Here is a 15855-nt window from a genome sequence, read left to right on the forward strand (position 1 = left end):
ACCAAACAACTTTAACAAACTTCTAGCTAAGACTAATTCAAACATAAATAACAATAGCAACCAGCTACAGGAATTTAAATTTATAAAACACCTACTGAGGCACAACTTTGGCTTATGATATATTTGCATCACCTTTTTTACTTATATTTATGCAGTATCATGCATGGGAGGGTTCCTAGTTTTTTGTTTCTTTCTCCTTAGTTGCAACTGATGCTTTGTGTAATATGGTTGTACCTATATTTGATTAATGATTTTTATCTTTGACCAAAAAAGATACCAAAGATATATATCTAAAAACCTTTACAAAAAAACTAATCCAAAAAGGAAAACTTCAAAACCATGATGACAGACTAACTATACAGAAAGTGGAGTTGCCGAAACACTTGAATAGAAGATTATGAAAGTTGGTCTAGTCAAGGTCATCATCATCAATTGCTAGATCACTGTATTGTCTTTGCCCTGCTGGACTCTCACATTCAATGACTTGTTGCCTTTGTTTCTTTAACTTGACACCAAACAGAAAAGACTTCAAGGGTATTCTAGCTCGACTTGTGGATTGTTTTGTAATTTGGTCTTGATTGTTAACCCCTATTTCTTTACTCAGTTCTTGTAGCATCTTATCAACTTGGCCTTTCAATCCCTTCACAAAAACGACACCTGCTTGCAGTTGACTACAAACCTTCTTGTTCTCTTGCTTCATGTTGAGAACCTCACCTTGAAACTTTGCAGCCTGATACCCACTAAGTTCTGCCATATTGGATGCACAATTTGGATTTGCTGCTCTTGCTATTTCATCTTGTAAGGTGCACAATGATGGGTGCCTACGTTGTAACTCTTCATGCAAAACCTCATTGTGATCCAACCATAGTAATAACTCAGTTCTTATCTCTCTCAGGTGTTTAATTATTGCTTTTATGTCAGAGTGCATGATATTTAAGTTCTCGTGGGACATATTGTCGTCCCTTATGCTTCTAAGCTCACATTTTAAGTCCTCTATGGAATCATGGAACTTCTGTGTCTGGTGCACTGAAGTGCTGAACCTCAACCAGAACTCAAGGTTCTCCTCTAGCAATATATTAATGGCTGAACGAAATTTCTTCTCCAAGATTGAAAGTGAACGGCTCCTGTTATGCTGGCTAGATGTCACCTTCACTAGTATGCCAATCTTTGTTTTTTTATCAACACATTGTTGGTGGTGATCTGCATCAGAAGTACTACCTGCACCTGCACCTGCACCTGTGTTTGAAGTTGGATTTTCTGTGTCCTGTGTCTCTGTTTCATGAGGTGCAATTCCAAGAAGTGCTTCTTGTGGTGTGTGGTTATAATCTGGGAGAGTGATGCGAGGACTTTCTTCTGGACTTGTTTCAGAGCAGGTCAGCTTCTGCTGTAAAATGTTGATCTCTTTTTCCTTAGTTTCAAGAGTATCCTTCAACTCCCTTATCTGTTAGTATAGATATAAATTCTCAGGATTGCAGGAAATGCGTACCATATAAACACAACTTCTAAAAGTAAAATGTCGACACTAACCATTGCACCTATTATTTTAACTTGTCATTAAACAATTTCAGAGTAGTTTATGCCTAAAATTCTGACACGAAAATTAAGAAAATTTTGATATGCTAACAATTATTCTTTGGGTTAACTATATGAACTTAGTCCCTAAACTTTTATGCGAAATTGAAATTGGTGCTTGTTCAAAACTTGGATACATTTTGGTTCTCAAATTTAAAAATGAATGTATATAGTCATTTCAATCTAATTACGTTAAATTTTTCTGACGTGTCAAATGCTATTTATTTCATGCTAGTATTTTAGTTGTTTAGAACGTTTGACATGTTTCTGCTTTAATGTCTACTGAAAATGCATTTGACACGTAAAAAAAAGAATCAACGTAATTGGGTTAAAAGGATTACATCCATTTATTTTTAAAATTTGGAGACCGAAATGTATCAAAATTTCGAACATAGACGGATTCTAATTCAGGTCAAAGTTCAATGACGAAAAATGTATTTAACCCCTATTATTTGGAGGACACTTAGGAGGACACCTGCTGCACAAATTCAAAAATGAAAAAAAAAATATTAAATGAAAGGTAGAGCTTTTAGAATCTTAATGTATTAAATGTTGCACTTCTCATCATACACATATATTTTTATTTTTTAATGAAGTTTCTTTAAGCTACATGTAAGAGAGATCCGTAAAATTGTACAAAGCTTAACCAGATTTTTGTTTCTGATATATAACTTATTTTGTATGAGGATTAAGTAAATCTATACATCAAATTTGTTAAAAAAAGGTATTGCTTCTTCAATTTGGCTTTACATTGTTAACATTGAAGTTCACTATAAACTCAGATATTTATCTAAGCATTCATTAATTTTTCTTAGCTCTTAGACACACACACACATATATATATTGAATGATATTTACCTGAAGTGCGAACTCCAAAATGTTGTCCTGATTTTTCTTCTCCGCATCATTGAGTTTGCCCTTTACATCCTCGTAGTTCCTTAAAACTGAATTGAATTCCGATAGAATCTTTTCTCTGTCCTCTAATCCACTTGCAAATATCTGACTCCACTTAGTTTGATCCTTCTCACCAGTTACCTGATCGAGTGATTCAGTGTCAAGATTACTCTTTGACCCAGAAAAATCATCCTTATTCAGCGGAATTAACTCTGGAATGTCTTCAATCATTAAATCAATAGATTTATTCCAATTGTACTCGTTATCTTCATTTCTAACATCACCAAGATTCACACTGTAGTCTTCCTTTTTCTCCTTTGTAGTCTTAAGATCCTTCTTGGTTTCTGTGTTATCATCACTTAGTTTTTCAGGCTCCTCTTTTAGTTCTACATCTGATGCACTTCTGTTTTTGTAAAGTACCAAGTTCTCTCCCTCCTCATCTGGCTTCACATTATTTATTTTTCCTGAAAGATATTCAAGCTCAAAATTAGCCCTAGTAAAGAGTCTTTGGAGGCTGTTGCCTCGCCTTTTAACTCTTTGATTGAGAGTTTTAGCTCTCCTCAACTTTTCTTCAACTTCTTCCAGCTTCTTTTTGGTTTCTTCTGAATCTTCTATCAGCATTTCTTCATCCTCTTCCAAGACGAGTGTAATTTTCTTAAGTTCTTCTGCTTCTGATCTCAGTCTCTTAACTAAGCCAGTCTGAGAAGAGACTGCAGTTTCCAGCGTAACAACCTTATTTACAAGGTCATCAATCTTGTCAGCCATTTCTGCCAAAGTGAGGGAACTACCTGAATCTTTCTCAAGCTTTTCACTGATTTCACACTCATGCATTTCTTTTTCCAAGCTAAACACATCTTCTTCCTCTGTGCTTTTTCGGTCTAGTTCACTTTTATCTACAGAAAAAAATCCATCTCTGAGGATTTTAAGCTTGCCTTGAGCTTCCTTAATCATTTGATACGATTCTTTAGCCTCTTCAGATGATTGTGCCATTGCCTCTTGCAACATAAGCAGGGTTTCTTTGCATGAATTTAGAGCAGTTGCTTCCATCAAAGCTCGTGCATCATTATCTTCTATGATATTATTAATGCCAAACTCATCTTCAAAATTGCAAACTCTTCTCTGCATATTTGTAATCCTGTCTTCAATTTCCCAATACTTTTCATAGGAATGCTCATACAAGCTCCTTACAAATTCTTTCTCAGTCTGCAGTGCCAAAATTTCTTTCTGAAGCTTGTCAACTTCTTCTAGTGCTTCAGCCGTACTCAGACCTGAAGTAGGACTAATGGGAGGAGATTTTGCAGAGCTAGGAATCCTCCTTACTGGACATCGTTTTCTAAAATCGTTCGGTATATATGGAGGTTTAGGAATGTCCTTTTTTGGTGTTTGATTGATGGGGTTTTGAGATGATGATGATGATGACTTTGTTCCACGGAAACTTTCTTCACCATCATTCTCATCTATTCCATAATGGATTTGTTCTGGGAAAACAGTGGCAATGGTGCGGTTGGCACTTTGAAGTTCCTTTGATATACGATCATATCTCTGTGCCAATGCTCTATATGCTCGAAAGACTTCTTCTACATAACCTACCAGCTGTGGCCTCTTCCTATAGTACATTTCTGCCCTTTGGGAAAATGACTCTCCTTCATTATGAATGATGTTGAGCGTTTCGGCCACCACATGCTCCATATCTGTTGAGTTTTTGTATGCATATTGGCAAAGTTAGTTTTTTAACTCAAAGTAATGCTATGAGAAATGTGGGTTGGAGTTGTGAGAGTTATGTGATTATCATCTGTGTTTTTCTGCTTCTTGTTCTTCATGTCATCAATGTATTTATGAATCAGGCCATTGTAGTGTTATCCTTTGTTTCACATTATAAACATTTTTCTTCATTTTTCTAACCAGAAAATGGTGAATACAGAAATGGGGCAAGTTTTTATATGTGGAAAGAAATGCATCATGTTTAAGCAAGTAGACAACCTTGCCATCTTAGGACAAAGAGAGAAATCTGCATCAATTCTAAATGATTAAGGTTTGTGAAATCCAGAGAAATGAAAATGTGAATATATCAATAGGGACCTACTGATATGTTTTTGATTGAATTGATGTGAGATAAAAGCATGAAACTATATAATACTAACAGAGATATATACCTTGGAGACTTTGTTCCAGCCATTTTGATTGTTTTGTCCTGATGTGGCTTGCCCACCACCATGAATATGCACTGGTTGCGGCTCTATGCAACATTTTTGTTTTGTGTAACGATCAAACACATTTAATCCATTGAGATTAGACCTTGATGATGAAGATAAACGAAACCAACAAGGTGGTTCAAATATTAACAAGTTAAGGAACACAGAATGTCTAATTAGAATAACTGCAAATTTTATTAATGATGTTGGCTGTTAAAGAATTTTAGATAAGAGAGAAACAATACATGAAAACGAGGATACTTCTCCACAATCATTGGTGTCTAATGTATTGGAGAGCTTTGTTACAGGGCTTTTAAGTAGGTACTTTAGTCTTTTTAGGGAGAAAGTATATATTTTTTAAAATTAAAAAGCATAATTTCAAAAGGAGTTATAAATTATGATTTATTTTCTGTAACATTTAATCAAAATCACCCTTTAGTTTTCTCAATAAATAGTTTTATCAAAAACATATCTAAGAACCAGCATTTAACATAGTTTTTCTCTTGATTACATTTTTTCCTTCACTAATAATTAGATTGACGATATGGTGAATAATAAACAAGGAGTTTATAAAATAAATATTAATATGTATAAAAAAAACTAACATAAATAGTTGAAGTATTTGTTTCAAACGTTTTTAAAATATAAAAAAAAACGTTAAAAGTCACATTATTCTTCTGAAAAATGGAGAATACATAAAAAAAATTACATGCTTAGTTAACATACGAGTAAAGTAAAAAGAAGATAATTAAATTGATAGAAGATAATGGAGAATACATAAAAAAATAACATGCTTAGTTAACATACGAGTAAAGTAAAAAGAATATAATTAAATTGATAGAAGATAATGTCTAAAAAATTGGATAAAAAACATATTTATGTCGTGAGATTAAACCAAGGACGAAGAGATATGAAAAAGAAGAAGAATCTACTTTATAATATTATTCCAAATTAGGAATCTAAAAATATAAAAGTATAAGACATAATAAAATATAATAATAAAATAAAACAAGATTAAATAATTAAAGTTTTTGTTATGTATATTTGAAGAAATGAAAAATAACACAATAATTCTATATTATTTCTAATATGATTTCGTGTGATCATAAAATATTGAATTATGGGTAGTTTAAATAATATTTAAAAATATATAATAAATTAACATGTCATAAATATTTTCTGTATGACCATATTTATTTAACGGTACAATTAAATAATATAATTAAAACTCAAATAAAATTATGGCATTCACAGTCAGTCATCACAATAACCCAACCAAAGTGGGTGCTTTTGTATCATCAATTTCTTTGGAGTTTAAAGTTTGATTATAATAATTTAGAATAATAGTAAAAATTAATTACAAGTGTGATGGTTGTGTGTGGGTGGGCCAACCAAGCGTCATGGAGCATTGGTTTGAATTGCTTTTTTGTTAGGACGAATAAAACAGCATGAAAAAGATGTAAAGAAATATTCTCGAAGAAGCTCACGCAGGCAGAATCTTTTACACTTGCAAAACCCTGAAATCTGACGTTCTGCCATGGTTTTCACAGCCACGCTGTGTTCAAGCTTCACTTCAGCACCTTCTTCCTCCTCTCGCTACTCATTCTCCGCAACTCCCTCCTACTGTGCATTTCCCCCACGCAGGATCGCGACGCCAAGAATGGGACCGTCTCCGGCTCAAGCCCAGGCCCAGGCCCAGTCCAAGGAGGCCAAGCTCTGGGGCGGGAGGTTCAAGGAAGGTGTAACCGACGCCGTGGAGAGGTTCACGGAGTCGATCTCCTTCGATAAGCAGCTCTACAAGCAAGACATAAAGGGAAGCAGAGCGCATGCGTCGATGCTCGCTCACCAGGTCAGTCACGAAATCTTTCACTCTTCGAATCCAACGCTCAGCGAAACACTCACTGTTCTTTGTTTAGGGTTTGATAAGCGCGAGCGACAGAGACTCTATTCTCGAAGGTTTGGAGGAAATAGAGAAGCTCATTGAGAATGGAGAGTTCAATTGGAGAGCTGACAGAGAGGACGTGCACATGAACATCGAGGCTGCGCTCACCGACATGATCGGTGAGCCTGCGAAGAAGCTCCACACCGCTCGGAGTAGGAACGATCAGGTTTTGACTGACTTTCGCCTGTGGTGCCGCGACGCTATCGACGGGATCCTCGTGAGCATGAAGCAGCTTCAGGTGTCGCTGCTGACCCTGGCTTTGAGGAACGAGGGTCTCATTGTTCCTGGTTACACTCACTTGCAGCGCGCGCAGCCCGTTTTGCTGCAACATCTTCTCTTGGCTTATGTTGAGGAGGTTTGATCGTAGTTTAGGCCTTGTTTGTTTACTGCTTTTGGAAGAGTGATTATTTTATTTTCTAATATTTGTTAGTTCACTAAGCATATATTTGAACATTTGAAGGTGTTTGTATCCTGAGCACTTGAGTGAAAGAGGATAAGACGAAATAGAGGAAAAGGAGGATGGGAAAAATCTCCTGATTGTTTCTGTTTTTTTTTTTTTATTGTCTTACTTGTTTCCGAAATGATTTTCAAGACTTGATAGGTTTTAATGAGAAATTGATGTTTAGTATTGTGGAGTTTCTTTAGAAAACAGTGTTGTTAATCAACTTTAAAATCTCATGTTAATAATAGAAGAGTAGAGGAGTTCGACAACTGAATGGTGTTGTTATTTATGTCAGCACTGTGTATATGATGTGTTTATCGTTGTTATTATTTTGAAAATGTATGTTCTATCTGATTTATTCACTCACTTAATTAAGGAGGTGATCTGGATTTTGGGTATAGTTTTAGAACTATTATTTATTATGCAGATTGAGCGTGATGCTGGGCGCTTGGTAGATTGTAGAGCTAGGATGAATTTCTGCCCCTTAGGGGCTTGTGCATTGGCTGGTACAGGGCTTCCCATAGATCGATTCATGACTTCAGAAGCTTTAGGATTTACGGCTCCCTTGAGGAATAGGTATTTCACTTCATTTTATTTTATGTGAAGTCAATCTATGTAATTATGACTAGCATGTAATTGGTGTCAAGTTTTTATATGCATCCCTTTGCAGGATATGCTAACTGATTTTATATTATGTTAAATAGTATAGATGCAGTTTCGGACCGAGATTTTGTACTGGAGTTTCTTTCTGCAAATGCCATCACAGCTGTGCATCTTTCTCGGCTTGGTGAGGAGTGGGTACTGTGGGCTTCCGAGGAATTTGGATTTATCACACCAAGCGACTCTGTTTCAACTGGAAGTAGTATTATGCCTCAGAAAAAGAATCCAGATCCCATGGAACTTGTTCGTGGGAAGTCTGCCAGAGTCATAGGGGACCTGGTTACCCTTCTCACATTGTGCAAAGGTCTTCCTCATGCTTACAACCGTGATTTGCAGGTAGCTAAAAAGTTAAAAAAAAAAAGTGTAACTTTTCTTGAATTGCATGTTTTCTTTCATGGTTTGTTCTTTAGTTCATTTGTTTTATTTCTGCATTTTTTTGTTGTCTGGGATTCACTAAAAAAGGTTCCTTTGTGGAAGTAGGAAGACAAAGAACCAGTATTTGACAGCGTGAAAACTATTTTGGGGATGCTTGAGGTATCAGCTGAATTTGCTCTCAATATTTCCTTCAATCGGGAAAGAATACAAAAGGCATTACCTGCTGGTCATCTTGATGCAACCACACTTGCCGATTATCTTGTTAATAAGGTCAGTCTCATTTACTGTTTTGCCTTCTGAGTTAACTATCTGTCTGCTATACAAATTTGTGTTACTGAAAAGCAAGATAATTCATCTGGTGTAATCTTTATTCCCCCTCCGCAGGGTCCTTTGCTTCAGCAGAAAATAGAATCAAGCACACTCCCCCATCCCCAAAATACATCAAACGAAGGAAATAAATGTTTACAAATTTTACATCTTATCTTGTTTCAAATACTAATTCAATAAACTACTTTGTGAAACGCTTTTCATGTCATTGTTACATGCTCCACTATTACCAGTCTATCCAGTTTTCAGGATTAGATGTCTAAACAACGAGGGGTACTGTGTGTGTGTGTATGGGTACTTCTCCCCTAAAAAGGGGACTCATGCATAGGGGTCATAGTGCATCTGTTCTAACCATGGCTGCTTTTATGTTCCAACTGTATCATTTTTATTAGTCGTGCAAGCCTCATTCTTTCTTTTTCTTTCACATTTCAGGGTGTGCCATTTAGAACGTCTCATGATATCGCTGGAAAATCTGTTGCTTTATGTACACTTAAGAACTGCCAACTGCTGGACTTAAGTCTTGATGAGCTCAGAAGTATAAATCCAGTTTTTGAAGAGGACGTGTATGATTTTCTTGGAGTAGAAAATGCGATCCAGAAATTTGTCTCTTACGGCTCAACCGGGTCAGCATGCGTTGCGAGCCAAATTGACTATTGGATGAAAAAACTTGAAATGAAGTGAAAGACTTGATTGCCATGATATTCTCATCATGCCATGGAAAGCCAATCCCAAAAACTTGGAATAATTGCTCCTGCCAAAGGTCCTAACGCGTAATTCTGGAATCCACCAAGATGATACCTTTGAGTATTTGAAGTGTGTAGAGCATTAGGTTTTATATGCAAATTAGTCAGGTTTTCTGAATATTTCAGAATCAAAATGTCACACCTTCTAATAGTATCTTATATTTTATGGCTTTTAATGAAATAAAGTCATCTTCAGCCACCAGACGTCGCATGAATACCATTAACATCAAATAAAAACATGAATTTTTGAAAGTTTGCGATTATTATTATTGTTCTTGTTATTTTTATAAAAAGTTATTATTATTATCATATCATAATTTGCTTTTATTTCAGTGTTATTTTTATGCTGTGTTTTATTCTTAAAGCGAAATTATCTCATAATTTTTTATTTTACATTATTTTGCATCTTTTTTTTCTAACGGTCTATAATTTTACATTATTTCTCATTTGTCTTTATTCCTCCATTTCCCTTCTCTAATAAAAACACGGTAATAATATAAGCACTAATGAACCAAATCAAAATGTAAAATGCCTATAAAAAAATGTGATACAAGTTAATCAAGAAATCAGGGAGCACCTGGTTAGTAAACCAAATTAGGTGCCTCCGACACTCCTGTCAAAAGGAATTTGGTCATTACACTCGCGGTTTCATACAATAATAGAAAAGCAAACAATGAATGTAAGGAAAACCTTAAAAATACGAGCTATATGACACCACTCCTTTTAATTTCCATGAGATCTCTAACGAAACCACGTTATTATGGAGTTAATAAGGAAATTAACAACCTAACCGCACTCGTCAATTCAGCATTGGCATGTTTGCAGCTGCTAAAAGTTTTCTTTCCCAACGACAAATTTTGCTTATCGGGTGGGATTTCTTAAACGACGAAATCCAGGTGCATCAGTAATGGATACGGCCATTTCATTTGACTGGCCAGAATTATTCTCTGTATCTGGTTTTGCCATCTTGTCAAACCTAGTTGGACCATTTTCCTGCGTTTCAATTTTGTATGTTTCAGTACTGCTACTATGTTCTGGAGGGGAAAACACTGGGTCCTTGGTGACTAGCTGAATTACTGGTTTTCCCCCTCTCTTTTTCTTTCCTTGCTTTTGATCATCCAATCTCACCTGTAATCACATTGTCCAATGGCATAGTAAGCTAATTAGAAAACTGTTGCATATATAAATGTAAAATATGAAAATCTGAGGCAGGTCAACAAACTGGATATTAAATGCAAAGAGCTTCAGATGTAGAATACCATGGAGTTCTGAATGTCACGTAATGGCTTCTTTATGGGCACCGGGTTGTCCTGGCAACTAGCTGGTTTCTGAACAAGTGCACTTTGGAGTAGTTTAGCACATTCAGAAGCAATCACACTTCCATCTTCGTCCACAGAACATTCTGTGTTATTTGATTTTAGTGGTTCGTTTCCTGCTAATTGGTTTGATTCCCTATTTGTGCACTTAAAACGTGTGCAGCCACACGATGCTCCACAGCTCCCACCGCTAGATCGGCATTTACATTTGCTAGTCTTGCACAAAGACTTCTTACTGCATGAGCAACAGAGCCCTCCTGCTGTTCTGTCCGTCTTAACACTATTTTCACTTGCACTGCTCATTTCAGGTGTACCCATTTTTATCTTGTCATTAGTCTCTTCAGAGAGATGAGACAGAACCAGATCCCCCTGATCAGATGTTCAGAGTAAGAAATTTACAATGTATTTAATATTTTTTTTCAAATGTCCATACTAAAATTTTTGTTTTAACTTCGCATCATCTTATTTGATGTCAATGACTCACCTGCTTCTTATCCTTGACATCAATCTTTTCCTTCCGCGATTGTAATTCTCTAAGTAGACAATCAAGGCTGTTCATTTGCTCTTTCAGATCTTGGATGTCATGAACTTTATCCAGGCTGTCACACTCTTCCTCCTGTAACTCAAGCCTTGAAGTAACAAAAAATTCAAACAAAATATTAAATTAGGGGGACTATATGGTAACGCAAGCTGGTAGAATTCAAGTCTTCAACGTTGCAAAAGAAAATTGAGTAACGGTTGTCACCCGAGTTTTTCCTGCCTAAGCATCTCAATTTCTTCCTTCAGCTGTACAATTTCTCCAGCCATCCTGACAACGTCAAATATTTAGAATTGGGGCTCTTTATGTGCATTTCACAAAAATTATACTGACAGGAATACTCTTGCAAGCAAACTATGGTGAGACATAACCAAATTATACAATTTTGTTAACATCAATCCGAAATCTTTTGAATGATCTTAAACAAAAGAAGCTATTCAGTTCCATACTCTTCATGCAGATATTAATAAAACACCCAGTAAATACTAGCTTACTCAGAAAAATGAGACATGAAAAAGATTTTTCACAAATCATATGTAATCAGAAAACTGATGAATTATTATATGACTGACTCAAAAAAGGAAGTAGCAGCATAGAATTAGGAACGTTTAGTACGGATATTTCTCCTCCATCCTGAATTAAACAAGGATTCGATGCTAAAAATGAACTACATGGATGCTAGCATTAGAGTCATATCATACTAAAGGCATGTAAAATCTGAAACACTTGTGCTAGCTTCCATATAGTTAAACAAGTTTTTTCACTACTCAACTTCTGCAAGCTACTGTCGCTCACACTTGTTGTCTTGTAAAATTCCTACCATATACAATACGAATTATAGAAAAAAGAAACATACATAAATACACGCCATTACAATACTAGCTTTCAAACAGTGTTTAGTAATCAATTTTGCGAGATTGGTAGTAAATTTCATCCTTCCTAAATTTAAATAAATACTAGTGAGAAAAGTCAATGAAATATGAAATGAACAACAGAGTTAAACAGTTGAAAGACATGTGAAAACGGGCCATAAGAAAAAAAAAAACAATAGAGAAATGACAAAGGACTTACTTTTCCACTTTGGATTCATATTGTGAACATAACTTGTGTAACTTATTTGTGACATCAAGTTCTTCTTCGGCATCCTGCACCAGCCACATTTTGATGATATTTTAGTATGTTGAGCTAACTAATAAATTAGATCACTGCTACAAAACAGTTATCAAACCCATTCAATATACATTTTCAAAGGAAGAAACCACTGATTAAGTTCAATCAATAAAAAATAACATTCTGCAGCAGACCATAAATCTATACTACAAATTTGAAGAGAAAAAAAAGGATGGACAATATCATATTGGATAAAATCTACAAAACGGGTCACGAACCTCAATAATGGAGCAAATAAAGACATTATAATACAGGATCTATTAAGCAAGATTGATGAGCCTTAGGAAATGCGTGGGAGGTAAAATGTGTTACAATTCGGCACAACATATGAACCATACAGCACCCAGTGAAATACAGAGACAAGGACCCACAAACAAGTTTCAGGAAAACTAATAAAGTGCCTGCCGTAAGGAGTTTGTAAGGAAATAAGCAGGAGTTTGTAACATGTCATCAGTCAGAAAAACTTAACCACACAGCCCTCATCAACAGGACCAATGAACAAGTGATTTTAAAATTACCTGAATAAGTTGACCATTTCTACTTCTAGCACCTACATGAAAACCGACAATAAAAGAGGTCATAAATGCGATGGGGCCAACACCAATCAAATAAAAGCGAAAGAGGTATTCAGGTCTTCTAACCAGTTGATTTGTGTGAAATAGCTTTTCGAGTTGCTATCACGTCTTTTAAAATTTTAGTAGCAGCAAAAGCTTCCTCTGTCTTCCGCTGTAATACCTGAGAAGAAGATATGGAGAGAAAAGTGATTACCGTAAGAAAAACAATGGGCATATAGCAACGACCAAAATAAATAAAAAGTCATAAAAACACTGAGGAATATACAAATAACCAACCATTTTAAGCCTCTCATTTGAATCCAGCAAACTTTGGGTCTTGATTTCGTTTCTCCTTCCTTCTTTCTTAAGCTAATCATACATGAACAAATATTTCATGAGATAAAAAGGCTAACGGGAAGGAAAATACTAAATGCAACAGCTATATCTGTGACCAATTGCTATGTTAACAAATATGTATCCCCATCAATCAATTAAAAGAAAAAGAACACCTATTTTTTTATCAATGAAATCGTAAATCATTCAAAATTTTAGACGCAAGAGAATGTAACTGAAATCTGAATAGATACCTGAAGAATCTCTTTTTCAAGTAGAGCCTTGCATAATCTAAATTGCACAGACTCTAATTTGATCTTACATTGCAGTTGAACCTGTACGCAAACACAAGTTGATTTGATATCCAAAGCAAAAAGAGGGATGAATAAGAACGAAAGCAACACTTCATAAAAGAATTCATCCACAAAAAGAAATGACACCTTTTGAGCCTTCAAACCTTGAATCTCAAATTGCAACTGCTTAGTTGATTCATCGACCTTTTTCCTATGAGTTGAAAACTGGGACCGAGTACCCAGTTTCATCTTCAATCCAGAAACCTAAAACAGCAGGATATTGGGAAAAAAAAACACATATCAAGCCACATCAACAAAACAATTCCATTCTACCACACGCAAAAAAATAAAATTTACCTGATCTTCTAGCAAGTTCAGCTTCTGAAGATACTCCTTCTTAAGCTTTTCAACTCCATTCTTCGAAGCCGACGAATCACTCCCCAGTTGTTGTTGCCTTAGTTCAGCAATCTCAATCTTCCAAAAAAGAGCACGCCAATAAGCAACAGTAACATCCACTCAACATCACAACATACAGCAATAATAACTCGTCAAATAACCTATTCATTAAAATCTTCTCAGATCAACAACATTCTCAATCACCACAAAATTTGTCAATCAATTGAAGAATTAACTTCCTAAAACTCAGAAACATTTCAGAGACAGATGATTCCATTTCAAAATTGAGAACCATAAACCTATTCCGATACAAACGCAAACACTGATTCTAAACTCAATCAACGAGTTAAGAACATAACAAGCAATTTTATCGGTACTAAAGAGGTGACAAACCTGATATGCTTTATTTTCTGTTTCGAGGCTGCGAATCCTCTCCTCGTAGATTTGCTTTTCGTTCGGCTCCGAAGATGAGGTTGGACTCGTTTGCTTAGATCGGCGACTTGTCTTCTTCATTATACTCTTTCGAAGTCGAAGGAAGCAATGAGAAGCGGAAAATGAGAAGCGAAAAAATGAAGGTTGGAATTGAACCTCAACCTTCTTCTTCTATGGGATGAAAGGATACATTTGCGTCTATTATAATTGTAACGTTAACTTGCCCAAGTAAAGGACCAATAGTCATGTGCCACGAAAACAAAACAATTGAAGATTTCCGGAGGGAAGTTTGATTCAAATTTTCTTTGTACAAAATGTCTCGTATTATTAGTATTAAATACTGTTTAAAATTTAAGAAATAAAATTAGCAAAACTAACCAAACACATTTTATAAGTGTACTTTGATACTATTCTAAATCTTTTATTCTACATCTACTAATAATATTTGATACATAAGGTCTTAACGATTCATATAATATACATACATGATTGATGTTATTATTGAACATATATCTCAATATTATACCTATATGTAAATATGATATTTTTTTAACATAGTTTACTACTTATTTTACTCGTATTAATATAAATTATTTAAGTAATTATTTTATCTTTTTATTTATTTCTTTGTAGTTATTTTTTAAGAATATATTTTTTATAAAGTTAATAACATTTTGTTTCAATAATAATTAGAATAATCATCTTTTATATTATTTTTTTTATAATCACAATGTAAGAGTGGAACCTGCATGTGTTTCCCCTAATAATTTATAATTAGGTTTTTTAATTCAAATAGATATCAACTGTAAATTTAACCACATGACCATTCAAGAAATAAAATGTTTCTCGAATATTTATCTAAAATTATATTAGTTACAATTTCGACATTTTGAATGACCAATATTAATTATAGTTTGTTTCTATGTATGCATTTAGGTCTGACCTTATTTCTGACCGAAATGATATTTTGGCTTCTTTTAAAAAAATATTTTTTAAACCTTGAAAATATAAAATAAAAGTATGCGTCTCTAAAAGTAATTTTAATGTTAAGTGTCATAATTTGTTATAAAAATTATAGTTTATGTACGTCTTTTAATTAAAAAAATGTTATTTTTATCATTTAACAATATAATTATTTTTTTCACCAAATGAATTATCCATATATTAAGACAAAAAGATAATTCAATTTAAATTGCAAAAAATTTAACATAGACTAATTTATCGTATGGATTAAGAGAAAAAAAATCCAATTTAATTTAAATTACAAAAATTAAATTAGTGTAATTTATTTCTGAGGACCTTCTATAGGAAAATTCTTAATAACCCGATATTGAAATCAATTTTAAAAGTAATTAATCTAATTTAAATTTAAATTTTAAAATTTGTAATGTGATTAATTTCATCTTTTATATCAATCCATCGATAATCCTTATCAACTAAATATTTACATTAGTTTTTTTTGTTAGAAACTACATTAAAATTATACAATAAAATTTACTTAAGTTTTAAGTGTCAGATTATGTATCCAAGCACACCAATAACCAATTAGCAATAAACCATATAATTAATTGAACAATCCTCACTACTTCATAGAACATAAAGTGAAAACATAGATAATAATATAAATAAAATGTATTTGATCTTTCACCTACAGATCATCTTAATTTTCTTTGCTA

The 15855-nt window shown here is 34.2% G+C and overlaps 3 protein-coding genes across 3 annotated transcripts; 1 reads left to right on the plus strand and 2 right to left on the minus strand.

Moving 5' to 3' along the window:
- Positions 1–38: 38 nt before the first annotated feature.
- Positions 39–4188, minus strand: LOC108331797 (protein NETWORKED 2A; the record flags this gene model as incomplete). Its single annotated transcript, XM_017566733.2, has 2 exons — positions 39–1441; positions 2431–4188. Coding segments are annotated over 2 exons (2790 nt in total), but the record flags the coding sequence as incomplete, so codon positions are not given.
- A 1909-nt stretch (positions 4189–6097) lies between these two features.
- On the plus strand, positions 6098–9399 carry LOC108331798 (argininosuccinate lyase, chloroplastic). The gene is made up of 6 exons (XM_017566734.2): positions 6098–6507; positions 6575–6955; positions 7470–7618; positions 7747–8038; positions 8183–8347; positions 8837–9399. The coding sequence occupies exons 1-6, from the start codon at positions 6196–6198 to the stop codon at positions 9083–9085; spliced, it is 1548 nt and encodes a 515-aa protein (XP_017422223.2). The 5' UTR covers positions 6098–6195; the 3' UTR covers positions 9086–9399.
- A 252-nt stretch (positions 9400–9651) lies between these two features.
- LOC108330944 (kinesin-like protein KIN-4C) lies at positions 9652–14370 on the minus strand. Its single transcript, XM_017565544.2, has 12 exons — positions 14141–14370; positions 13709–13825; positions 13499–13615; positions 13313–13393; positions 13023–13094; positions 12813–12906; positions 12690–12721; positions 12073–12146; positions 11209–11271; positions 10948–11092; positions 10407–10832; positions 9652–10275 (listed from the first exon to the last, which is right to left on the minus strand). Exons 1-12 carry the CDS (start codon positions 14258–14260, stop codon positions 10009–10011), a joined length of 1608 nt encoding a protein of 535 aa, XP_017421033.1. The 5' UTR covers positions 14261–14370; the 3' UTR covers positions 9652–10008.
- Between the last annotated feature and the right edge of the window lie 1485 nt (positions 14371–15855).

Source organism: Vigna angularis, chromosome 4, assembly GCF_016808095.1.
Source record: "Vigna angularis cultivar LongXiaoDou No.4 chromosome 4, ASM1680809v1, whole genome shotgun sequence".
Lineage (NCBI taxonomy): Eukaryota > Viridiplantae > Streptophyta > Magnoliopsida > Fabales > Fabaceae > Vigna > Vigna angularis.

Excerpts from the sequence above, each read along its gene's own strand:
- LOC108330944 (XM_017565544.2), bottom strand. The coding sequence starts at position 14,260 with ATGAAGAAGACAAGTCGCCGATCTAAGCAAACGAGTCCAACCTCATCT. Across the intron at positions 13,394-13,498 it reads AAGGTTTGAAGGCTCAAAAG|GTTCAACTGCAATGTAAGAT; the intron begins GTGTCATTTCTT and ends GTTTGCGTACAG. Across the intron at positions 12,147-12,689 it reads GAAATGGTCAACTTATTCAG|GATGCCGAAGAAGAACTTGA; the intron begins GTAATTTTAAAA and ends TGGCTGGTGCAG.
- LOC108331798 (XM_017566734.2), top strand. The coding sequence starts at position 6,196 with ATGGTTTTCACAGCCACGCTGTGTTCAAGCTTCACTTCAGCACCTTCT. Across the intron at positions 6,508-6,574 it reads CGTCGATGCTCGCTCACCAG|GGTTTGATAAGCGCGAGCGA; the intron begins GTCAGTCACGAA and ends TTCTTTGTTTAG. Across the intron at positions 8,039-8,182 it reads CTTACAACCGTGATTTGCAG|GAAGACAAAGAACCAGTATT; the intron begins GTAGCTAAAAAG and ends TTGTGGAAGTAG.